At 41.9% G+C, this 26,083-nt stretch overlaps 1 protein-coding gene across 2 annotated transcripts in view; it reads right to left on the bottom strand.

Annotated features, from left to right (window-relative positions):
- Nucleotides 1-508: 508 nt before the first annotated feature.
- Nucleotides 509-26,083, bottom strand: part of tanc2a (tetratricopeptide repeat, ankyrin repeat and coiled-coil containing 2a) — a 50,784-nt gene continuing 25,209 nt past the window's right edge. For both annotated transcript variants that reach the window (XM_029437281.1, XM_029437279.1), the window contains 26 exons: nt 25,490-25,626; nt 24,391-24,553; nt 23,975-24,295; nt 20,094-20,219; nt 19,726-19,992; nt 18,643-18,779; nt 17,547-17,778; nt 17,278-17,450; nt 15,555-15,635; nt 15,279-15,479; nt 14,561-14,695; nt 13,874-14,070; nt 13,677-13,785; nt 12,591-12,713; nt 12,376-12,513; nt 12,140-12,238; nt 11,328-11,519; nt 11,092-11,185; nt 9,147-9,280; nt 8,937-9,060; nt 8,449-8,624; nt 8,082-8,214; nt 7,340-7,431; nt 7,085-7,219; nt 6,769-6,869; nt 509-5,236 (listed from right to left, as the gene is read on the bottom strand). In XM_029437281.1, the coding sequence (XP_029293141.1) occupies nt 3,373-5,236; nt 6,769-6,869; nt 7,085-7,219; nt 7,340-7,431; nt 8,082-8,214; nt 8,449-8,624; nt 8,937-9,060; nt 9,147-9,280; nt 11,092-11,185; nt 11,328-11,519; nt 12,140-12,238; nt 12,376-12,513; nt 12,591-12,713; nt 13,677-13,785; nt 13,874-14,070; nt 14,561-14,695; nt 15,279-15,479; nt 15,555-15,635; nt 17,278-17,450; nt 17,547-17,778; nt 18,643-18,779; nt 19,726-19,992; nt 20,094-20,219; nt 23,975-24,295; nt 24,391-24,553; nt 25,490-25,626 (5,684 nt within the window). In that variant the 3' untranslated portion in view covers nt 509-3,372. The remainder of the gene's footprint in view (nt 5,237-6,768; nt 6,870-7,084; nt 7,220-7,339; nt 7,432-8,081; nt 8,215-8,448; nt 8,625-8,936; nt 9,061-9,146; nt 9,281-11,091; nt 11,186-11,327; nt 11,520-12,139; nt 12,239-12,375; nt 12,514-12,590; nt 12,714-13,676; nt 13,786-13,873; nt 14,071-14,560; nt 14,696-15,278; nt 15,480-15,554; nt 15,636-17,277; nt 17,451-17,546; nt 17,779-18,642; nt 18,780-19,725; nt 19,993-20,093; nt 20,220-23,974; nt 24,296-24,390; nt 24,554-25,489; nt 25,627-26,083) is intronic.

Below are 26,083 nucleotides of genomic sequence, written 5' to 3' on the forward strand. Positions count from 1 at the left end.
CTCTCTCTCTTCTCGGCTCTCTCTCTCTCTCTCTCTCTCTCTCTCTCTCTTCTCTTCTCTCTCTCTCTCTCTTCTCTCTTCTCTCTTCTTCTCTCTCTCTCTCTTCTCTATCTCTCTCTTCTCGTCTCTCTCTCTCTCTTCTCTCGTCCTCCTCTTCTCTTCTCTCTCTTCTTCTTCTCTCTCTCTCTCTTCTCCTTCTTCTCTCTCTATTCTCTCTCTTCTCTTCTCTCTCTATCCTCTCTCTCTTCTCTCTCATCTTCCTCTCTCTCTCTCTCTCTATCTCTCCTTCTCTCCTCTCTTCTCTCTCTTCTCTCTATATATCTCTCTCTCTATATCTCTCTTTCTTCTTTTTGTAACCGTCCTGGGGTTTAAATATTAATTTATCTTACACACAGTGAAAAAGTCCACAGTAAACCCACAAGCAGGGACCACACCTGTCCCGGCTAGTGGAACGCTTGATGCCCTGTGGTGTTATAAACTTGGCAGGTTGGGGATTACATCCGACATGTACAGCACAACACATTGTTTTATTGAAAGGTACAACTGGCATCCAACCCATCAAGGATTTAAAGCCACACTGATGAACCATGACAAGCCGTTTCCACACTTTATCACTTTCAATTTTAAACTAGTCTTGAACATCCAATCAAAAATCTACTTCATTACTCTAACTGGGCAGAATTAGATACCATACCCAGCAGTACTATATAAACGGCTTGAGTAATTAAGTATTACCACATCTCTCACAGCTGGAAACTGAAGCAGTAAGGAATAAGGGCAGTGGTCACAGAGACTGTTGGAGGTTTATCTGCAACTCTGAAACTAAGCTGCTGGTTCATTAGAAACATAATGTACAAAAAAACAGACAGACATTCATGTGCATAAAATACATTTAAAATAAAAATGCTAAGTCCCACTTTCTGAATCCCGTCTGTTAGTCACATCCCCTTTGTAAAACTAGCTCAGGAATTGATTGTTAGCTAACTTTGTTACTTTCGCTACAAAATTCTCACACAGCGCATATTCAGTTTCAAATAATGGGGGTGACAGATTACTGTCTTTTATATTTTGTATTATTATTATTTATTTTTTTAATCACTGGGTCCTTGATTTCAGACATAGGTAGATAAAAGCAGGTTTCTTATTTCTTTCTATCAGACAACCGTTGCTTCTGCCATCTGAAATGGTAACTTTCATTGGCTGATTTTATGAGCTGTAGCTTGCTAATCAAGCTAACATGACTCCGCTGAAAACACCAACTCCATCTGACTTTTTAATGTTACCAGAAAAATCTAATTAAAATGAAAATCTTAAATATGCACTTGATGGCTACATATGGAGCAAAAAAAGGCAAACATTTGGTTTAGTTTTAACACTACAAAAATGCAGTTATTTAATAAAATGCCTAGACCTATGAAGTAACCACAGACTGTATAAAATATGAACGTAGTCTAAAGAGCTGTTGTGAAGCTCAAAGTGGGCGGCTCCGGCTGTCGCCATCTTGGCAGTGACGACACCGCCTAACTCCAGGCTAATCCAAAAATGGGCAAAGAGGTGGATCGTCGGTGGAGCTGAGGCGGGCCCGTGTGACGCAGCAGGTAGACAGCTACTGGCTAGTGACCTGTGACGTCAACCACCTGTCACTCAAAGTAGCCACACCCTTAATTATGCATAATTTGAAGCCTTAATATTATTTTAACGAGCGAGATATAAAAATTCAAACCACAGATAGTTATTTAGCTATAGAGACCAAAACCGTTTTTTGTACTAAACTGTAAACATGTTTATTTCTACTATAAAGTTTGGCATTTTAACACGGGGGTCAATGGGGAGTCGTTTTGGAGCCAGCCTCAAGGGGCCATTCAAGGAACTGTAGTATTTTTGGCACTTCAGCGCTGGTTTCATATTTCAGCACCACAGAGTAATGCTTGATTGCTACTGTAGTTATTCAGGCATGCTGCTCACGTAGGAGCTGATAAACAATAGCCAGCTCATGGGACATTTAAGCACTATTTTTCATGGCAACGTGTATAAAGGGCTCTGGTATATCAGTTGGGATCCATGTGGTTTGCATAACTTAGGACTTTAGAACTACATAATAAAAAAGGCCTTTATAGAAAAGACAAAAAATAACAACCTGAAGCAAAAAGTCCAATAACCTTAAAAGGCATTTTTAAATGTAGAGTGCTAATACACAAACAGGAAGAGATGTTAACCTAAAACTGAGCAAAGCTGAACTGGTGCTGCTTTGCTGTTTTGTCTCGTTGAAAAGAAGGTTTCTATTATGTTCTGTGTGAGAAACCCTCAAAATAAACATACAAAGGTAAATCCAAAAGATATATACAGTTTTAAGATGAACAATATTTATACAGTTTAATACATATATAACTTAAAAAAGATAAATATCCCTTATTTTAGTTTTTATATACAGCAAGCCAGTGCTTCTTCAATTACAGCATCATCCTAGTTTTACAAACTATGGCTTGGGACCGGCATCTGACTGGCACAAGTTTTAGAGCCTGGATCCTGCAGTGACTGTTTCCAGGTTTCCTGTCATGTAAGCGCTTCAAAGTTGAAATGGAAATTTCAATAAATGCGTAAGCGGCAGACAAAGGTGGTAGTGGTGGTTTTAGTCTCTCTTGTCTGACTAAATATCACTGTCTAGAGTATGTGAACTTGGCAGAAAATCTTTAGCGCAGTGCATTGTTGGCATTCAGAGACTTCAGCTTTTAAATGTTCTGTAAACCAGAGATGAACAGGGAGGGATGGAAGGATTAGTGCGTCCAGACAGATTTTTTGTGTTAACTTCTGAATTCCCCCCCAAATATACTCTTCCTCATTGTACTTTGTAATGGCAGATGCTGTCTTATGTTTAAGCACTCTTGTTCTTGCCTCATTCCCTTTGTCCTTGCTTCGTTTCTTTGTCTCTGGCTGGTTAAGCTACAGATCTGACCTGTAACAGGTAATATGTTCCATATGAAACATATTGATTAACTTCTGCTTTCCCTCTTGTCTTCTAAACAATAAAGGAGTCAGTATGTTTCAAAGGAAGTCCTTGTCTTTCCGAAACCGAAAATCTGGAAAACACGAATACTACATGCAGCCATTGGTGGAGGTGTGCAGGACTTTTCTATATTTTTTCACAATTTCAATCCCTTTTTTGTGTGTACGAGTGTGACCATACACCATGAATACCTTCAAGAAGAGTCTTTGCTATTACATGTTGTACAAACTAGTTCATTTCAAGCATAACTCTGCATTAATAATTCCATCGCCCCAGTGAATATTAGAATATATGACTACACTCATTTCTTTTTACCACTCTTTATTAACCCTCCTCCCTTTTCTCTGACTTAACATTTAAACCTTTCTTTATACATTGGACTCTACAAAGGGTCTTTTTGGTTTGACAGGAGAGGTAGGACCTGTCTTTCTGTCACTAGGTCTGTCTGGACAGCTATGGATCACCGGCAGCGTTCGAGCCAGCTTCACATCCAGGTAGGAGGGATTCTGACTGGCAACTTTTACCGACACTTCACCCTGAGGATAGCAGTCAAGCTGGTTGTCATTGTGGGCATTGTTGTTGCTGCGGTTGTAGTAGGCAATGGAGGATGGCTGGGGTGGGCAGAAGCCCCCTTGATTGGGGGTTTTGCTTGGCGAGGTGACCACCGTGTCTACTGAAGACACAGCCCAGGAGCGAGAAGGGCTGAGACAGGATGCAGAACTGGAAGGGGCTTGTTGCTGATACTGCTGGTGCACCCTCGCGGCCCTGTCGATAACACCCATAAAGGGAGTGTTCCTAGATGAACGGCCTGCCTCTCCAGGATATGTTCCGCCTCCTACCATGCATATTTCTGACTGGGGAGAGGAGTTCAGAAAGAGGTCGTCATGGTAACCAGTAAGCCCTCCCACAGAGGTCAGATCTGAAGGTACATCCATGTGCTGGGCGGAGGCTGAGGTCCTGAAGCCTAGGCCTTGATTAGCGAGCTGCCCACCAGCAAGGCTGCCGCTGCTGGTGGAGAAACGGACGCTGATACTCTGAGAGTGGACAAGAGGCCTTGGGGGAGGAGCGGAGGAGGTTGGGTGGGCACTGAGCGGGCGTCGTAGTCCCCCCTGATGTTGGTATTGGTAATCGTGCGATGGTGGAAGGTTTTCAGGAGGCCTTAATGTTGTTTCAGTAACTTCCATAGGGTAGTAGGCTGCTTTGGATTGGTTGCGACTGAACTGACGGGTCGGGCCAAATCTATTGACCCCGGCCCTCTCCCCTCCTCCTTCTCTCCCATAGGCAGACGCAGGTCTTCCCTGGGAAACAAAGTCAACATCTACATCATCTTGTGGATATGAAGCTCCTGAGCTCAGACCAGCCTGGACCTGCAGGCCAGGCCTGATATCAAGGGGACTCGGGCAAATGCCTTCCCCGAGCTCGGCCAGTTCAGCCAGTTCTTGTGGAAGTTGGCCAAACTGCGAGTAAGCAGAACTTCCCAAAATCATGCTGGAGTGTGCCGAGGAACTGGTCTGATTGGTTCTGACAACCTGTACTTTGGTTGGTTGGAGCCACTGGCCTTGAACAGGGTTCTGCTTTTGGAAAGATCTCTGATTGGACAGGTGGTGGTGCTGCACTCCCTGGTTCTGGTCTGAGAGGTGAAGAGCTGATATGGACTGCGGATGGTGGTGTAGAGAATTTCCTGACAATGCAGGCATACTTTCTGACATTGGGCTTGGTCGCAGTTGATGCTGCATCGGGGAGGGCAGAGGGCTGAAATAGTGGTAGGAGGAGGGTGGAGGTGGAGGGGCAGATTGACAGGGAGAAGTAGAGGATGGGGCGTGGGTGGGGCTGGGATGATGACGATATAGATGAGTGGGGGAGAGAGAGGATGGCACCCCAGGGTGGCAGTGGGTGTCAAGGCTTTGAACCACAGGTGGAGGGTGGAAGGAGGAGGAATGAGGAGCATTTATTTCCCTGTGACTCTCCTCCCCCTCCTCTTCCTCCTCTTCCTCAGTAAGCCCCTCCCTGTCCTGCACCTGCAGACAACCTGGATCTCTGCACCTGGCCTCGTTGTTAGACATGGCCACATTTAGTTGATAAACAGGATGTGACGAAGGAGCGGAAGAGTCCTGTTGTTGTGCAACCTGCCGACACTCTTCCTTGACCCGGGACAGCAGCCGCTGGATCTCCCGGTTGGATGGGCACAGGCGGCTGGCCTCAATCAGGTCCTCTAGGGCTGCATGGAACTGTCTGAATGATGAGACAGATCGAAAGCAAAGAGAGAACCAAGATTTCAGAAGAAGACATAAAGAGAGAGTGCTATAATAATTGATGCAGGGCAATTCGGGGGTCCAAACAACAAAAAGTAATTAAAAGTATTCAGATAGTTTCTCTCATCCTGTCAATGTTCCCAACTCAGTCTTTCATCTCAGACTCCTTCTACCAGCTGGTTTACTAAATGTGTATGTTTTCTAGGGGTGGCATGATTCGCAATATGCACTGTGCTGCCTTTGAGCTGCTCAAACACTGTGTTTGAGCACTATTTTAGAGTAAAATAGATGATAAAGCAGCGTATGCTTTCGGATGTCTTTCGACTATCTTGCTTCCATGGTGTTGTGCAGTTTGGGTCTGTATTTTCGTCTTACAACTTTTAACACTTTCACAGTGTGTTTACAGTTCATGAAAGTTAATTGTAACATTTTGGTCGACTAAAAATGTCTTGTTCAGACTTCAGTTGTACTTTACTCCACCCTCTTGTGTCACTTATGGTTCCAAAAAACCAATATGGCATTGGCCAAAAACCAAGATGGTGACGGCCAAAATGACAAACTCGAGGCTCTAAAATTATAGTCAACAAACCAATGGGTGACATCAAGGTGACGTCTACTTGTTACATACAGTTTATGGTTTTGCCTTAGTCTTCACTGCTGGCTACAAGCAATGTGAAAAGAAAACAAAAATTCTTAAGCATTTTCCCATCACTACACAGCCTCTCTGCTGATGGCAACAACTGGAAACTGACTACTCCAGTCATGCTGCAGGGTAGTTGGTTCAGTCTCTAGACTTGTAGACATGCCCTTGTACCAGTGACCCAAACCCCTACCTACTGTTTGGGTTAGTTAGCACCATTAGCTCAAGAGAACAGCAGGCAAAGGTTGTAAACCCCAACAGAGCATATTAATTTGGGACCCCAAAAGTCAAAGGCACGTCTTCTTCTCGCAGTCTCCTGGCTGATCTCCAGGTTTCTTGGCTTTTGGATCAAGATAGATTAGGACAAGGGAGTGGGGTTAAAATGTTTGCAACTCTTCCTTACTTTGATCAAATGATCCTGGAGGTTAGTCACCTCCAATCTTGCTGTTATCCAAGCAAAATGTCTTAATGTTTGGAATATGAAACAGAAAGGACAATTTTCTCTGATGTGATTCTGAGAAGGCTACATGGCTCCCTAATCCCAAAAGATGATAGACCCTGTACTCGGGTGGCCCATGTTTTTACATCTTTGACACTACATGTTATCTTTGGGTTTTTATAAAAAATAAAACAGTAAAAAGGTCAAACCTCTTACTCAACACTGCTGGTGGTTCCAACATAGAGAATGCTGGGCCTTCTTTTACTCTGTAGCTAAACTCACAGACCAGATGTGTACACCTTAATGACTTTCAGTTGGACAATGATAAAGAAAGACACACCCATTAGATGAACGTGTAATTCATTTAAAGGGAGGAGTTCAGGATTAGGGTTAGTTTGTTCAATTCAACCACTTGTGGTTTGGGTATGGTTACCTGCGTTCACGTTTGGCGCGGGCTCGGGCATAAAAGGCTTCGTAGGATTTAGCCTTCAGCTCTAGTGCCTTGGTGGCAAACTCCTCAGCGAGGCCAAAGTCCTGCAAGCAAATAAAAACAATTCATGATGGAACGTCAAAACGGAGGACACAAGATTGTGAGAGATGAGATGGATTTAAAAAAAACAAAAAACATATCACGTCATGGGTTACAATTAAATTAGGAGTCATTTTAAGAACATGAATGACAAACTCTGTTGTGATCATAAACGCTTCTCCTATATGTGCCCGTGTGTGTAGGAGAAATAGACACTCACGTTCATCTTGCGGTGGCAGCGAGACAGGTTGAGCAGCACACACACTCTCAGCTGTCTGAACGTCTTCAGCTCGTCCCCTGGAAACTTCTGGAGAGCTGATTGATAGGAGTGAGCAGCTTCCCTCACTGAACCTTGCTACAAACACACACACACATACACAGAATACTTACAATATCAAATAAATGTTTGTGCAACTGGTTAAATCTGTGTGTTTGTGTGTGTGAGATTACTTTTGCCTGTGTTTACGTGTGTTACCTTGTACAGTCTGTCTCCCTCTCGGATCAATTTACTGAGAAGAACCATTAAGATGTCTGGTTTAGAGGTAGCCATGGCCCAGGTTGCTGGTCCTACGCACGCACGCGCGCGCACACACACACACACACACACACACACACACACACACACACACACACACACACACAGTGATATTAGCAAGCATCTGACAAGTGTTTTATTTATTATTATTTCTGTATGTGTTCACTATTATTTTTCTTTTATTAAAAAGATGTTTGGTGGAAAAACTAACAAGTGATTTGTTTAAGTGTGGGTAGCGCAACCATATGGCCATTTATTTTAGGTTTTGGCTCATAACTACTGAAGCACAAAAGCTAAAGTGGATTCCTTTGTTCAACACAAATCAGAATACACCATGCTCTTTAACTCCCTAACACATTTTGGGAAGATTGATATCACTCTCATGTCTGTATGCTATGAAGCTACCACCTGCAGCCGGTTAGCATAAAGATTATTATATTCAAGTCTTTTAGACATGTCATGTTTTGTGAGGTCACAGTGACCTTTGACCACCAAGTTCTAATCAGATCATATTGAGTCAAAGTGGACGTTTGTGCCAAATTCAAATAAATTCCCTCTGCATGTGTTCCTGAGATATCACGTTCACGAGAAGGGGACAGACGGATGGACAGACAACCCGAAAACAAAAGGACATAAAAACAATATAACATTTTAAAATAGCATTACTGAGTCATGTCTCTACCTATCTTGGCTCCCTTTTTGAGCAGAGCGATGACTGCTGAAGTGTTTCTGCAGCCGACCGCCCTGTCCAGAGGACGCATCCCGCTGCAATCCACATGCTCCACCGACGCACCGTGATCCACCAGGTGCTGCACCTAACACAGAAAACGAGAAAAACAATGGAACATTTAGCATGTTCTATTGATATAAAAAAGCTTTTAATTCTCAGATGTAGTCATTCCCCATCAGCGTTCGTTGCTATTTATCAATAAATACTAATAAGAATAGTAGAAATTACCGATTAAGCGTAGAATATGGACATGAGCTCATTACATTGTCCTCTGCAGACTCAGAGACACGTTTTCTAAAATAAAGTTAGTTTTACACACCACTTCTGGGTCACCGCGGAAGGCAGCCAGGTCCAGAGGTGTCCGTCCACTGCGGTCAGCGTGACTCGTGGCTGCACCTCGCTCCACCAGCTCTCTGACCAATGGGAGCTGGCCTTTCAGACACGCCCAGCTCAGCGGCGTTAAGCCTTCCCTGTCAGCCTGGTCGAGAGAGGCTCCTGGAAACAGAGAGAGACTTTTTTTGTCAGTGTAAGTTTGCTTTGTCACTGTCTCAAAAGTAATGACTCATTATCACATATTTATATGTGTAGTTGTAACAAGTAACTTTATTGTTTTTAATAAACTAAAAACTAAACAATCGCATCACTGACAAAGTTCACATGTTAAGTCTGTTGATGTGTAAAAGTTGTATTTTGGTAGTTTAGTTTCTGGTAGTATTTTTGTTTGTTCCATCCTTTTGCTCAAACTGTAAAATATAATAGAGAACTGCTTTTCTGTGAGTGAAGAGGAACACAGAGTGCTGTGGTTACCATGATCCAGTAGCTGCTGGGCGGTGGCCAAATGTCCCTCTGAGGCTGCCGCCATCAGAGCTGTTCGACCCTGTTGGTCCACCATGTTCACCTCCACCCCGTGCCCCAACAAGAGCTCCACCACCTGACCGAGGGACACAAACGCGGACAGACTCTCAGCATTTCTGCAGTTTACTCTATGTGTGTGTGTGTGTGTGTGTTCCAACGTACCTGCCCGTGGCCACGTCTCACTGCACTGAAGAGGGGAGCCATACCCCGACTGTTGCCTTGCTCCCCAGCAGCCCCCTGATCCAACAACAACCTGCAGACCGCCAGCCTGCCACTTCCTGCTGCTGCTGTCAGAGCTGACACACACACACACACACACACACACACACACACACACACACACACACACACACACAACACAAACACACACACACACACACACACACACACACACACACACACACACACACACAGACACACACACAGAGACAGTTCTAATGTAAAAGTTTCTGACAAAAGATTTTTTAACAATTCCCAGTAAAGGAACATATGTTATGGCATGATTATAACATTAGAAAACTATTTTTAAGAATTATTCAGAAGGACTTTCAGGTAGATGTAAAATCTTGTATATCATTAAATATTGACCTCTGCTTGTAAGATGTTTGGGAAGATGAATATTGGTTGAGTAAAAGTCAATTTGTGACTTAGTTAGTAAAAAACTCATGCAAGAAATTAAGTTTCCAGAAATGAAGGAGCCGATGAGGTGCAATTACTGTAATTTAAATGGGTTGCAATTCCTTTAAAAAAAGTGTTTTTTGAGAAGGAAAATGTTATGAGAAGATGTCGAGAATGTAGTCGTCCATAATATGTTGCAGTATGAGACGTAAGGATAGAATAAAGAATAATAAAGGGTGACCACAAAATTACTTCCTTTTCTTCTCATATCACGATCACCAACTCAAGATCTCATCGACTTACATTTCATTATTTTTAAGAATTTTATAATAAATGTCTTTTTGCCACTGAAAATAATTGACTAATTCAAATTAACTCAACTTATTTAATAAATAGTAAAAGTGTTGTTATAAGCTTGAACTGTATCGGAACCAGACTTTTATATTCTGTTATTCCAATACAAAGATTGATCATTTTGTTCCTGGTAGACTGAGGCTGTGACGTGAGGGGGTTTGTGCTGTAGGGCTCAGTTTCCTCCTCTAGAGGTCAGTGATGTGCAGCACAGCCGTCCCTCTTCTTTACTATTTGGTAGTTCTTTGAAGCCTGTATTTCACACACCATGCATGCCGTTTATTTGAGTTCTGATGTCCGGGGAAAAGGACATCACGGGCTTTCTAGAGAGAGCCAGGCAGTAGAGAATGTTTTACAATTTGTATTTGTTTGCAAAATGCATTAAATGAGAAAAAAATTAATAGAAAAAGTATTATATTATTTTGACCAAATTGTGCCTCGTAATTTACTTTTTGTGGAAAAGATTGTCCCAATGACTTGACAAGGGTCATGTATGTAAAAAAATGTTTTAACATAATTGAGTGATGTCTTACATCCCCATTACTTAAATTATGTTTAACATTTTTTTCTAAATATTAAAGCCTTTTTTCGACCGGGTCTCACGAGGGTAGTACTGCAGTATAAGTACTATTGATGAACAGAGGAGGAAGGTTTTGTCTCATCTTTACGCTGTTGTAGTGCAGGATTACATATTTCCAGCAGGTTAATTCTTAAAGGTGTCAGTGAATTACTCAATTCTCTCTTTAGTTTAGTAATATGAGATGTGGAGGTGGTGGGAGACAGGAGAATGACGGACAAGCTGTTAGCATATGTTCTTTTGCTGTAACAAGGTACAATTCCCTGTTGTGGGACTAATAAAGGATTTCTGATTCTGATTATGGTAGAGGGTCCCACAAAGAGTGTAGCCTGGGGGCCATGATCACCGGCATCCATTTCTGCCCTTACGTAGTTTTAAAATATTCTTTTATGTATATCATTGGTATTGTGTATTTTGTTTAATGCATGTGTACTTGTTTCATATTTAAAAAGTAGTATTAGTGCAGTATTAGCAATACTCCTAAAGAATCAAAACACCTGCGGTGGCAAGTTGAGTGGTATTCCTGCAGTATGAACATTTGTTGTGTAGTTGTTGTGGTACCTGTCTCTCCCCACAGACTGTCAGGTGTGTTGATCTCAGGTCTCTCCTCCTCTTCCTCGTCTTCCTCTGGAAGATCCAGGAGGTATGACACCATCTACACAAACACAATAACAAATGTTACAAACACATCATGTATTCGATTTCATGATTCAGTAACACACAGTATTATAAAAGTGTGTGTGTGTGTGTGTGTGTGTGTGTGTGTGTGTGTGTGTGTGTGTGTGTGTGTAGTTGACCTCTGTGTGGCCCATGCTTGCTGCAGCAATCAGAGCCTGCTGCACCGCCTGGCACCTGCTCGCCCCCCTTTGGCTGCAGCAGGAAGTGCAGCTCCAGTCTGCATGCTTCAGCAGGAAGCGCAGCACCTCGAGGTGGCCCCGCTGAGACGCGTGCACCAACACACACCGACCTGAGCTGTCTACATGTCCAACCTGTGTACACGAGAAGACAAATACATAGAGACACCTTGGACACTTCAAAGCCCAGAGGCAAAGGAAGACCGTATGAACAATGAAGGAAAAATTATGATTTTTGGAAATGAGTTGTTCAATGTGACCCTGACGAAGAATCCAGATCTGTGCATGTTGGGTATTTTACATAAACATCTACAATTTTGTGGCGACAATAATCTGTGGTACTGACTGGCAATGCTAACAGGATGCAGAATTATTGAGAGAAAATTGAAATCAGTCTCAATACAACTCGTTCATAACTTGCTATGTCGTTCGGACATAGCAAGTTATGAACGAGTTGTATTGAGACTCTCAGGCCGCCAACACCTGTTCTTGAAGTTTCTATTATAATATTTTGTTTATAGAGATACAGTATTTGTGTAAATGTCCTAAGAAATGTCCATATCCCTGCTGTTACAGATCTCCTGATGTAATTATAAATAAAGAAAAGAAAAGACAAAAATTGTTGAAGACAGCGTCATTCTTAATGCGACCGAATGAATAGGACCAAAGTATACATTTTTCTAATTCTGCACACAGTGGCTTTAAATCATGAGAGCCGCAAAATCTATCAGTCAGACAAGCAGACAGCTAGCTACCTTAGCTGTGTGCTGACTCAGCATGGTGACGATTTCCAGATGTCCAGCTGCAGCAGCGAATCCCAGAGCAGTCAAACCATCCTGTGACTGAATATCCACCTAGAAAAACAACACAGAAGCCACAAGTTTGGCTGCGGTTAATTTGGCACAATCTTCCCATAAAGTCAGGTATGTAAAACATCAAAATGTCAATGATTCCACAGACACTGAAAACCTATGAATTACATTTATTTTACCTGAGCTCCGAGGTCTAGCAGCAGTGCCACAGCGTCACTGTGGCCCAGGTGAGCGTGGACACACAGCAGGGGGGCGTTGTTGAGGACATCACTAAGGGAGTCCACATTAGCCCCACCCATAATCAGCAACCTGCTCACCTGGACAGGTAGGGAAACAAGTTACAGTCCACCTGTATTAGCAAAGCGTGTATGGATGTGTGTGTGCACAATGTTACCTTGATGTTGGGGGTGTAGAGGTTGCGCAGCGATGAGAGAGCAGGGCTCAGGCTCTCTGTGCTGTAGGAGAGCCACAGCCCCTGCAGAACTGAGGAGGAAACCCCAAGCTTCTTACTCAGACCCTGGAGAGAATTAATAGATGCCACAGAAACAAAAAGTTAGAGAGACAATAGACGGGTAGATATATAGGGAAGTTGTTTGTAGCAATAAATCAAACAACTGGCTGAAAAACAGTAAATGTGCTGTTTAGAGGTACATTTGTATGTGGTACTCACCCTCACAACTCTTTAACTACACCTTGATAGACATCTGTCACTGGCTCTAGCTAGTTAACATGAGCTAGATAACCTGACTACATGAAGTTAATTGTCACAGACCATCAACAGACCAACACTAGCCTTAAAATAAGTAACGCTAGGATTAAAATAAGTAATGACTTAAGAGCACAGAAGCCCCTTCATTCTGGATTTATATTAGTCAGGTCATTGTTGACAAATACATTTATAAACATACGTCCATATATCTGTGTACTACTGTGTTATAACATGTTATCAAACATGTATTAGGTAAATACTGCTAATAAATGCTAAATACAGCAACACAGGATCATGCACCTGTTTTGTAATTTTCTTTTCTCTGAAAATGAATTAGCGCAATAACATGATGCATTTTCCCTCCAAAGCATGACAAATGTTTTTTCCACAACGGTTTCTGTAAAAAGCTATCCAGCACCTTATTAAAATCCAGGGCTCTGACAAAGCTAATTGCTAATTCTGTGCTCTGAGGTGAAAGGGAAGTCTCTTTCTTATTACTTTTGTGATTCCTGCAATGGCACCAAAGCAACTCCTCGTGATGGTACCCTGTCCAAACCCTCTATACCAGGGATGGGCAACTTTGAGGATAGGGAGGGCCACAAAAAGTCTGTCCTTACTGCCAGAGCGCCACTTTGCACACCCCCCTCGTGGAGCTCCGACAGATTCATTTCTGGAAATTGACTCGCGAGCCGCACAAAGTGAGGGCGCGGGCCACATGCCTGCTCTATACTGAGCCACTTGAAAACTTTACGCGTGTTTTTGTGTGCTAACCTTGTAGATGTGAGCCTTCAGGATGTGATGTCCAAGCTCCAGTGTCTGCTGTCGGTTCAACTTTCCTTCCTGTCTGCTGAGCCAGAAGGCCAGGAGTGTGTGACCGCTCCTGGAGACAAACAGACAGCTCAGAATAAATGTCTCTCTTTCTTTCTTTGTCTTTTTCACTGTCAGTCTCTCACGGTCTGCAAGTGTACCTGGGGTCGCAGAGGAACCTGTCGTCCTGACCCTCTTCTCTCCACATCAGCCACTCTCTGAAGGAGGCATGGTTTAGCATCCTGCTGCCATCGCTTCGCCGCAGCAGGAAAGAGGAGAGCTGCTCCAGACGGTGCACAAACTCTCCCCAGTGCAGCATTCCCCCAGTCAGAGCGCACGCATTCACCACCTCAAACAGCTGGAGGAGGAGAGGAACAGTCACATTTTAAAAAGTATTCATATTCCATTTGCAATATGAGACTAAGAGTCGGACCAACTTCCACACCGCCAGAAGTCTATAGTCATGCTAGCAGCTCTGCAAGGCTGAACTTAGACACAGCAGTGCTTTTAAACTAAATGCTAACGTCAGCATGCTAACATACAGTACTTATACGTTTAGCAGGTGTACTATTTACCTTTATCTTAGTGTTCCTATTAGAACCAACATTAAGTACATCTGAGGATGATAGGAATATTTTGCAGATATTTATTCATAAACAAATTTGACAGATAAAAACTTGAGAAAAAGTGAAGGTTGTTGCAATGTAACACGCACAGTCTTGTTTTCCCCCCTCGTGAGGCCTGTATTTATTTCCCCAATTGTGGGGTCCATACACATCTCTCACTCACTCACTCACTCACTCACTCACTCACTCACACACTCACACACACACAGTGATGGCGTGTACCTGCTGATCGGTCAGTGGGTGCAGCGATGCCACAGTAACGTTGAGCAGTGGCAGAACTCTCTGGAAAGACGACTGGGTGGGAAAACGCATGTTGAGCTGCAGCAGGTAGACTTCTGCTAGACTCACAGGGACCACCTACACACACATACACACACACATTTACAGTCTTCCTCTATACTGTATATAAAAATGAATACTGGGTATGTCTATCTAAACAAACACATCTAAATTCAGTGATTAGTGTAATTTATGTTACATTTTAATCACTTTCAGCCGTTCCGGTGCTTCGACTGTAACAAAAATATGTTTTTGTTGTTTTATCATTTACAATTAAACTCACATTTCAACTGTTTTCATCTCTACATTAATACAACTGCTGTCAGATTAGGAGACAATGGGCCCCAGGGCACGGACATGCAAAAGTCACACAGACATTATAATTGTTTAGCCTCTTTGTAAATGTATTTTTATTAGTTATTTTGTGCCTCATTTTGTGCCAAGTTTTATAAAATGTTATAAAAATGGTACTAGTTTTCAGCAATTTTCATAGTAAGCTATTACACTTTTTCAGAAGATTTAGATATTTCTAGTTTATTAATCAATTACAAAGTAGGTCATTCTGTATTATATCTGACAAACCTGACTCATTTTCCTACAATCATTCTTTCATTTGTCCTCCAGCTGTTCTTTCTTCCCTCCGTCCCTGCCCCTTCCTCACCTTGAAGCTGGAACTCTTCAGAACCAGGTATCCTCCCTCTATCAGGTCCAGGGTCAGTTTCAGGTAGAGGTACGAGCCCTTGCTCAGGCTCTTCAGGTGGCTGATCAGCTTGGCCAGTGCCGTGTTGTCAAGGCGACCATTGCTTAGCGACACATTGCTCTGGATCTCTGCACTGCTGTGGATACGCTGCATCAGGTAACCCTGGAAAAAGAAGACCGCAGTATAAATGTACTGATAGATAGATAGATAGAGACAGACGGACAGACAGTCAATTACCTGCAGGTCCTGCTCTATGGCGTTGTTCTCTTCCATCCTGTCCAGTGAGATGCAGTGAAAAGGTAGGGAACAAGTTATGTCCTGATTGACAAACACACAGAGAAACAGATTTAGTTTAGCTTTGTACCCTGTGAAGGAGGTCTTGATGCAAAGTGTTAGCATTCTGAGTATGAGAAATAAAACTGTGTAGTGTGTAAGATTAGACTCTTATTTTGTTCTTACTTACATATCCCTGCTGGCTGTTTAGCTTACATACTAAGAATTTTAAAACAATTTGTTTTCACTTTAAATATTACAATTAAAAGGCTTGAGGGAGATTAAGCAATGTGTTTGTAAGATGCAATGCTCTCAGGTAATGTTGGCTGGGGTTGCTTCAGTGGAAATGCTCCACAATCCAATAAAAAGCAAGATGTTAAAAACTAACATCTAGATCAGGGGTCACTAACAGGCGGACTGCGGTCCGAGTCCGGACCCAGACGCCGACCTACACGGACCCGACCCGGATATTTATTTAGCTTTGCGCATTCACATTCGCTCCGCTCTGTATCTCGAAGGGCGGTGCTTCGCACACACCTACACACACAAACAGAGGGGAGGAAAGGAGAGGAGTGAACTAGAGAATCACCGCACTGGTTTTTACGGCACTGGTTTAACGGTTCAGGAAACTCACAGACCAATTACATGCAAGTTAAGACATCCCACGTGATGCTACGCAGCCAATCAAATCTGTGCATTCCAAAGGGCAAACATTGCGACTCTGAATACAGACAGATGAGAGGCAGGGAGAGAAGACGGAGAAAGGGAGAGAAACACAGACGAAGAGACGAGGAGCTGAGACAGGGAGAGAACAATAACTACTCATGGCGCTCTCCAAGAAGAGAAAAGTCAACAGAGCTTTCAACCCAGAATGGACTCATTCATGTTCATCCTTCCCACTGGGAGCACAACACCAGTGTCTCATATGCTCAGAGACCGTGGTGCTCATTAGAAGTGGTGATGTGAAACGCCACTATGAGACAAAGCACAACGTTTTTGACCAAACATACCCACTCACCTCACCCAGACCTAACAGCACCTCCCTGTCAAAAGGACCTCTTCAGGCCTCTTCTATACAATATATACAGTAGGGGGTCCCTGCTCCACGCTACACCAGTTTGGGGGTCTTTGGCCTGAAAAACATTGAAGAACTCTGCTCTAGAGTAGAGAAGCATATGAATTCTGAGTTATGGCCAAGCGGCAACCTCCAGGGTTGAGCAGAAGTGCCAAAGACTGCAGTTCCTTGATTCCAAAAGGGAGTCAATCTTCATAGACCGATGTAAAAATGCACATCTTTACAGTAGAAATACACAAGTATACAGCCTGGTACAAATAATCATTTCTTTATGGGCTTGAATTTTTAAAGAAATCACCCGTTTTAATTATATTAAGGCTTAAAGTTACGCATTATTAGGGACATGGCTGCTTTGGATGACAGGTGGCCCACCAAAATCTAATCAGTTAATTCTTAAGTCTAAATGGACATTTGTGCCAAATTTCCTGCAGGCGCGCTAATGACTGGTTGAAGAAAGGGATACAATCACGAGGCAGTAATTCTAGTTTAAGTGAATTTGGTGTGCATGGAAGGTGAGTTTATATGCAGCTTCAACAAATGCATAATTTAGCAGAACATGCAACAGTTGTTTTCTGAAATCGGTTTATATATATTTATACTGTATATGTGTACCTGCTGACCGGTCCTGACAGTGGTAATAACCTTCAACCAGGAAGGAAATTTCTGGACGTTTCTGGACAGGAAGGAAGTCAGTGTGTCGCCGTAGTCCGGCCGGTGAAACTCGGCCTCATTCAGCCCATCAATCAGTATAATAAGCCCCGCCCCCTCCACTTGCAACTTCCTCTCTGAAAAAAACAAACAATATAGAACAGAATAGATTAAAGACTGTCCCTGACTTTACAGAAGATAAACCAGCAGAACACAGTACAAACCCAGTGTACCTCTGTAGAGCGCGTCCAATGGTTCTAGTACTCCTCTCTGGAGAGCAGAGCTCGGATCCTGGATACAGGAGCGCAGACTTAGCGTGCTCTGTAGCTGCGGGGACTGGTGCAGCAGCTCCCGATAGGCCGACAGCTGAGGGGCGTCACTTAGCATTGCCGCCATGTTGTGGACGAACTCCGGAACCAGACAGGTGTGACAGTTATCAGCTTTACAGAAGTGATATGAAACTACCTGCAGGACAGACAGGAAGAAATATTTGCATGATTTTGTTATTGTGGATTTCTTAACCAGCCTTTTAAGTTTCTGTTTGAGAGAGTTTTGTGATGAAATGTGTCCATTTGGGCATTAAGAATCAGTAAAAAAGCATTCTGTGTAACATCCATATTAATCTGTATTGTCTCTGGAAAAAAAAGAAGAAGAATATATATATATATATATATATATATATATATAAGTACACAAGTATAATGACAATAAAGATATTCTGACAGTCTGATAAAAAGCACTCTTTCTGATCGGAGCCTTAGATGTGAGTTATGATGTGTTAATTAGTGAGCTTTCGAGGTGCTAGGACTTTGATACCTTTAGACAGAGCCAGGCTAGCTGTTTTCCCCTGTCTCCAGTCTTTATGCTAAGCTAAGCTAACCATCTCCGGGCTCCAGGTACACATTTACAGCACAGTGCATTGCAGTTACAGTGCATAAACAGGTAAACAGCATTTTTATGTTATGGCATTTGTGGTGGTGGAGTTAATGTTAACTATGTTATACTGTTGGGCAGTTTAATTCTTAACAATGCATCCTATTTTATAAGATAATTTAATATTTTGTACGTAAAATCTTAATTTTCAAAGTAACCAGTTAACAACTGTCAGATAAAAGTAGGTGAGTAGAAAGTTCAGTATTTCCCTGAAATGTAGTGCATTCAGTTCAAAGAACCATACAGTGGAAATACTCAAGTTGAGTACAAATACCTAAAAACTGTACTAAAGTATAGGTCTTGCGTTAAAGTACTCAGTTACTTATATAATAACTGCTTTATAGTAATCTATTGTGTGGTACAGTAGATCTATATGAAGTAAAGTAGGGATCCTACCTGTCCTGCAAGCCTCCTCAGCGCCTCCTCCTGTTTCCTCCTCATCTCTGGAGTCCCAGGACAGCTTCCTCCCCCTCCTTCGTCTCCCCCTCCTCCTCTTCCCAGGGAGTCTTGAGAGAAAGAAACGGCCTCTACATCTGGAGTGAGGGCATGAATATCAGAAATGTTCTAAATCTCAGTACAGATGTAAAGAAACAAAAACATCTCTCTCTATCTCTGTGGCTGCTGCTTTTCTATTGCTTTTGTGTATTTTTTTCAAGGCAGCGTGTAATGGGCTTTTCTGGTGGTTGGCTCGGCTGTGAGTCTGGTTGCTGGTTTTGAGTCTGGCTGATTTTATTGGGTTCTGCATGATGACTCAGCAGTCTCTTGCAGAATGATTAAAGTTGTCTTCATGGCTGGAATAACTCACTGGGTGGCAAGCAGGTTATATGGGCTCCTGCCAACAATTTACTATGTCCCCATTGCCTACCAAGTGCTGGGTATACTGTAAAAATAATTAAGCTGACAAAACATGAGCACATATTCTTGCAGATTGACCTACATGTCCAGTCTAAACTGACTGTAAATGAAAGCTGTGTAACTACAATGAATAATGTAAATAAAACAGAAGTTTTGAAAACTTAAAACTAATATTGCTTTTTGTTGGTGGGCCTTTCTTTAAGGTGGCTTAAATATGTGTTGCTGCTGCCCCTGTCCACAGCAGTACCTTGCTTTGCTTCCATTACATGCGGTAATTTCTGTCTGTTTCTCCAAACTGAGGTTGTGCCGACCATCAACTACTGCAGGTAACACACTAACTATGGATAAGTACCTCATACAACCCACTTCAAAACATACAAACTATTCCTCTAATGGTATGATAGATTGTAAAATATATTAATATTGTAATGTTGTTTTAAAATATTTCTTTATAATATTAGATAATAACTTTTAAAAATGTTTTTTTGTCATTCATATTTCTCACACCTCGTGCACACCTCACCCTGATAAACACAAAGTAGTCATTTCCTGTTTTAAACTTGAATTCATTCAATAACATAGGTAACTGTTATAACACTATATATAATGTCTCTCTCTGCTTACGTTTAGGCATGGTCTGGTTGCTGGTAGACGTTGGCGACATGCGGTTTCCATGACAACTGAGCGCCACCAGACGGGCGATGATAGCCGATTTTCCAAAGCCCATGTTGCCGATGATCACCACGCCCCGGCTGGTTGATGGGTCACCACTGCGAAGACAAGCGTCCACTTCCTGGAAGAGCCACTCCCTGCCAGTGAACAGCCAATCAGACGAGAGACCAGGAACCTCAAAGTGGAGGGGCTTCAGGTTGAGAGAGGGAGTGAAACAAACTGCGGCAGAAGAGGAGAGGAGAGAAGTATTGTAATACTGTTTGTTAAATATTATGGTATCTTTAAAAGTACATTTATTTGTTTGTTTATTTGTTGTTTACCTCGGTGGTCCTGTTGACTACGACTCCCAGAATTCTGTCTGAGCATTCTGAGGGACGTCCTTGAAGGGATGTGTCTCTGCTGCTCATCAAGATAGGCTAGATCTTCAAGGTGGGCAGAACTAGTGGCTAGAGAGAGAGAGATAATGATGATGAAGGTTTTTTTTCTGCATAAACAATAGTTGGTAGTAGCATTTGGAGCACTTCTAAGTTTTGGATGGAGATGAAACTCTTCCTGTTTAAATATCAGCTTCAAAATATGTTATCTTGTTCTTTGATAAAATGTCTACAACTTACGTATATGGGGCATTTTTGTATGAAACATCAGAGAACATGGCAAGTGGAAGCTAAAGTTTGCACATTGTAGTGATGTCATAACACCTTTAACATTTTAATATTAACACTTTCAGATTCTGGGCAAAATTTGAAAGAATTCAGCAAATATGATCATTTGTGGCAATCCTTAGCCCTGGGCTGAGAGTTGACCCTGTGATAACTTGGCCCCTTTTCACACACACAGTCCTAACTCAGGGTTAAACTGTGCCCATGGCTATACAATTCACTCTGCACTACTAGCCCTGGGTGAAATATCAGTTGGAACACATGACTAATGTTTAAAATCTGGAATGATGTGATGAAGAAGTTGTGTGAATGGACAGCAAAAATGTGACGCAAATACCACTGTTTACTTTGCAAATTCCCTGTTTTACACAGGACATCACCTCAAACTTGCACCTAATCCTGCCGCAGAACAAGGTCAGCTAGCCCTAGGCTAAAGTTGGGGTAAGCCCACTTTGGAATGTGCCAGGATTGTGCCAGTGTGAAAGCTTTCTTAGCCGCAGGCTTAGTGCGGTGTGAAATTCCCTTTTTTATCCCTGAAGCTCATGGGTATTGTATCATTTAAATCCAACTGCCTTGCAAAAATGATCGAAAACAAATGATTTCTCATTTCTCATCTCAAAACAGAGCACGATCATTATAGGATTTTCAGATACTTTTAGTGATATTAATACTGACATCAATATTTGAGGGGTTAAGAAACTGCTGATGATATATCAGCCAATATGATTTTATTTTACACAAATCACATAACATAAACTTTCATTTCATTACATTAGAATAAGCTGTTGTGTGTGCATAAAACATAACTATAACTGTAAGCTTTAGAGGTGTTGGTTTCTTATTTTTTGAAATACGTGAATAGTTAGTGAATAGTTAATAGTCAATAGTTAGATGAGAAGGTCGATACTGATCTCATGTTTGTACGATTAATGTGAAGCTACAGCCAAGAGATGTTAGCTTAGCTTAGCATAAAGAATGGAAACATGGTTCTGTCCAAATGTAAAAGAGACATGTTGTGGTTTTACGGGGGACTAGTTCCTGGCCTTCCTGGATTCCCTGCTGGTTGCCTGGCAACATCATGTTGTTGAACAATTTTTCCAAATGGTGCATAACTTTTCAATAATATTTTCAATATTTGCTCTTCTTTTTCCATTCCATTTTCTCTTACCTATGTTTATGTATCCAATACAGCTAATCCTTTGGATGTGAAGACCTACTTGGCAATGAACAGAATTCTGATTCTGACTTTTGACTCTTGATCTAATTGCCTCACAGTGCCCAGAGGTCACATGAAACGTTAATATCTAAATACAACCACAAACAAAACCCAAGGTTTAAAACAATTAAAGGTCTGTTTCAAAAGTGTGTGAAGGCCCACAGTAGTCATTCAGATCTGCGGTTAAAAGTAAAAGAAAATCAAACATCGTCTTCTCATCTATCGATAGTGAAGTGAAGACAGGCAGGATTTGTAGGATGTTGTCGGAGGAGTGCAGTGTGGTGACTTCCACTACAGCCACTATAAAGCTGATTTGAAAGCTAACAAAGCATGGATACATGTTTACTTTGTGTTGTCTCAACTGCTGACAAAAACAGAGAAACCTACCCCAAGTTTGAGCCAATCCATCCAGCTACAATCCTCTTATGGCACAGAGAATATCAGGGCTTACTGCGACTCGTATCCTTTGTGTGCGCGTGTGTGTGTTTTGAGAAACGTCATACATGTAATTTCCTTCCTTTTTAGTTTTTATGAGACACAGAGAGGGGAAAAGAGGAAAGGGAGGATGAGATGTCGCCCAGGCGTTGTCTCTGTTTCTCAGCCTGGTTGTTTAGTATCTACACATTACAAACTACAGACATGTAGCTACTATCACCTTGTTTTTAGAGGTGTTGGTGCGCATTTAAAAAATGTTTTGGACAGAGCCATGCTTACTGTTTTTTTAATGCCAAGCTAGGCTAACCACGTCTTAAATCCAGGATCATACTTAACACTTAATGAGATTGATCTTCTAACCTCACTCTTGGAAAGAAAGTGTATTTCCAAAATGAACATTTCCTTTAAGTTTAGGGCAAACATAGTAGATAAATAGATGTCTGCCCTTTTGTGTCATGAAGAACAGAGGTGTGTGTATTGCTAAAGCTAAAAGAGAAGTGCTTGAAAAACTATTTATTGGCGATCACCAACTATTTACTAAAAAAGAAGGTTTATCTGGCTGAAATGTGTCTATTACTTACTTGGAGCTAATTAAAGCTGCATCTTTTTTTGTGGAACAAGCTGTAAACACAACATTGACATATTATCACTGAATAAGGTTGATATTTGTCAAACCAACAGATCCAACAGACAGCGATTTCTTGTTACATAGCAAACGGAAAATACGGCGGAACCAGTTAATCTGTGATAAACTAATATATAGTCACAGCGAAAAGATTCTTTAGATCCTGTTGTGGTATGTATTTACCAGTGAAACGAAATGTATTGTTTAGTAACGAGACAGATTTAAATCAAATATTTAACTTTGATTGGATCTCTCTAAAGTGGGCGTGGCTTCGTAAAATACGGCCCGAAACAGAGTTAAAGAGTTAGATAGATCGATAGATACTTTATTCATCCCGAGGGAAATTTAGGCTGTAGGAATTGTAGATGACTGTAGAATAGAAAATATAATTGTATGTTCATACATATCAGAGAAAAATCACAAACATATTATTCTTTACTGTGTATGTAGGGCTATTATAGAGTCACCTAGTTATTTATTTATTTATTTAAAACTATGTATGTATTTATCTATTTATTAATACAAAACTATTTATGAATCAGTATCTATTTACAAGAATGTAAAGGTGTATTATATTATATTCTATTAATTCCCACCCTTTTTTTTCTGCCTTTTTCTTTTGGACTTGCAGGTTTTATAGATTGCAATCTTTATGTCTTCATCACTCACGCTGACGAACTTCCACACCAACGTGCATGTTGTGTGTGCGTGTGGCTATCACTACTGTCTGTGCCGCTGTGTGTGAGACGTAAAACCATCACCATGAGTGTGAATCGCTGTACGTAATACTCATAAAGTTGCCTTATGTTATCATGAACTGGAGCTGTGGAACAGCTAACTATACTGTGGCAATCATTGCTTGGAATCTTGTTAGTAATGAAGGTGAAATAAAAACTATTATGCAACTTCTGTATAACCGTCATTCATTAGGCTGTTAGTGTAGTTCACTAAATAAGCCTGTTTGTCAGAAACCCAGTTTCAAACCCAGAGTGGAAGCATAAATATCATGGACGCAGGGCTGTGTGTGTTCACCATCACTAGTGAACTCACTGTAGTTGAGAGAGTGATGTATTTCCTTCCTACAGGAATGTGTGGGGGATCGCACTGCGGGACTGGAAACCACTTAAGTCTTAAGTCTCTCACACACACGCACGCACGCACGCACACACACACACACACACACACACACACACACACACACACACACACACACACACACACACACACACACACACACACACACACGTCATCCATCTGTCATCTTACCAGCAACTGAATTAGGGCGGGGCATGAGGTAAAGAGGGATGGAGTGGGTAGAGCCTGAAGAGCGGGCAGAGCAAGGACCTCGGTCTGGGTGGAGTTTGTTGAGGCTGTAGGTGGAGGCGGCCATGATGTCCTCCACCCTGTACAGGAAGCCTTCATTCATGCTTCCTGCGGCTACCATACAGGAAGAGGAGGTGGAGGCCACCACCGGCCGGCCCCCCTGCTGCCAGAGATTCAGGCTGTTACTACGGTAACAGTCGGCGGGATACTTGCCGCTGTCGTCCCGCTCTGCTGCCGACTCAGCAGAATAGCTGGTCAGCGTGGCTGAAAGAGAGCGTGAGGGGAAAGACAGGAAAAGTTAAATAATTTAGCAGTGCAAAAGGTTTCTTTGTGACAGAGCTGTATCTAGAGTATGTCACCTATGATGCCGCTGTCCCTGCTCTCCAGTGTTGAGGTGGGGGAGGTGACGGAGGCGTGGTTGGAAGAGGCGTGCTTGTTGTTGCCCTCCCCTCCAGCAGGAGGCTGCAGTGTGGAGCAGGGTGAGGTGCTGCTACTGGCCAGACTGGAGGAAGGAGAGATCCTCTGTTGGAAAGAGAAGAGTTCAAAATAATAAACTTTTTACTTTTAGTTCGTACTGCAGCTGCCCTTATAAAGTACATACTAATTGGGTAAATTTGACCCTCTTGTTTATTTATCCCGTGTGCAAAGGGTTCTGGGTCAGAATAGCCAGAAAAGAATGCTGGCTTGCATACTGCAAAGGATGCAGGAGGGTATTTTTGGCATAATGCGTTTGACATACTATGTATTACGACATACTTAATATTTTTTCTGGTAGTATGGGTATTGGAACGCACAGATTGTATCCTCACTGTCTTGAATCATCACTTTCTTGTGTATACTTTACAGTCTGTGTGTGCAGCAACGGCTTTTAGGAATGTATACAGATAAAGAATTTCAATTTCAATTTGAAAGAGAAAGAGAAAGAAACAGAAGGAATATATAAGACATTTTGAGAACAAAGAAACTATTTACTTGATATCCAAGTTATGTGATACTAAATATAAATACAATATATAACAGTATAATGAGTATCATATACACAGTATCTAATATACAGAGGCTTATCCGTTTTTCCAAAGATTTCATTCCGAATCAGAATCAGAAATCCTTTATTTGTCCCAAAACGGGGACATTTATCTTGTTACAGCAAAATAAAGTTATTATTATTTGTGCTAATAAATTCTGAATACAGATTTTGGGATATCTCTGGTACATACTGTAAATGTATATGTGAAGGGGGAGATAAAATAACAGGTAGACTTTACTTATATATAACAATACTAAAATAAAATGGAGATCTCTGCCTACCGGTCGTCTGGAGATGCAAAGTTGTTGCAAAAACGGCAACGAGAACGGTCGCTTAGCTACAGGGCACTCAACCTTTTCTATTGTTTTGCAGGTTAGCACTAAAAACAACCTCAAGGTGTGTAAGGGTGTATCTGTGTGTGAGTTGATTACCTGTCCATCATCCTGGGCGTGGTAAGGGGACCCTGGCTCACTGATTGTCTTTTCCCCCAGCAGGAAGCCCAGCCTGGTCATCAGAGCATCAGCCGCCTCGTCTACTGAGGGTGGGGGTCCTAGCTCCTCATCCTCGCCTGGACAGCGAGAGTGCCGAAAAGAGGGAATTTTTTTTCATTAGGTTTTTTATTTCTCTAGCTAGAGGAAATTGAGAGTCGTTTTAAAACTGAGCATGTACCAAATCTGAATTTTGCACTCAACACTTGTTTTGTGTAATAACTTCTTTAAAAAATATATTTTGTTACCATTGGACAGAGCCAGGCTTGCTGTTTCCAGTCTTTATGCTAAGCTAAGCCAGGGTGTTAAGTACAAATTAAATTACTTTTAAGACATTTCTAATACCGTTACTGCATGTCTGCCGCAAACTAGACTTCAGTATACACCGTTATTGAGATTTATTGATTTTCAATAACTTAACGATTCAGTGCACAATAGCTAACATAACTGCAGTCTCATTACTGAAAATAAACCTGTATAACCCAGTCCAATGGAAATCAATGCCCCCCTGCTTTAACCATCAAATAAACATAAGAG

Source organism: Cottoperca gobio, chromosome 8 (assembly GCF_900634415.1).
Source record: "Cottoperca gobio chromosome 8, fCotGob3.1, whole genome shotgun sequence".
In the NCBI taxonomy this organism is placed as follows: Eukaryota; Metazoa; Chordata; class Actinopteri; order Perciformes; family Bovichtidae; genus Cottoperca; species Cottoperca gobio.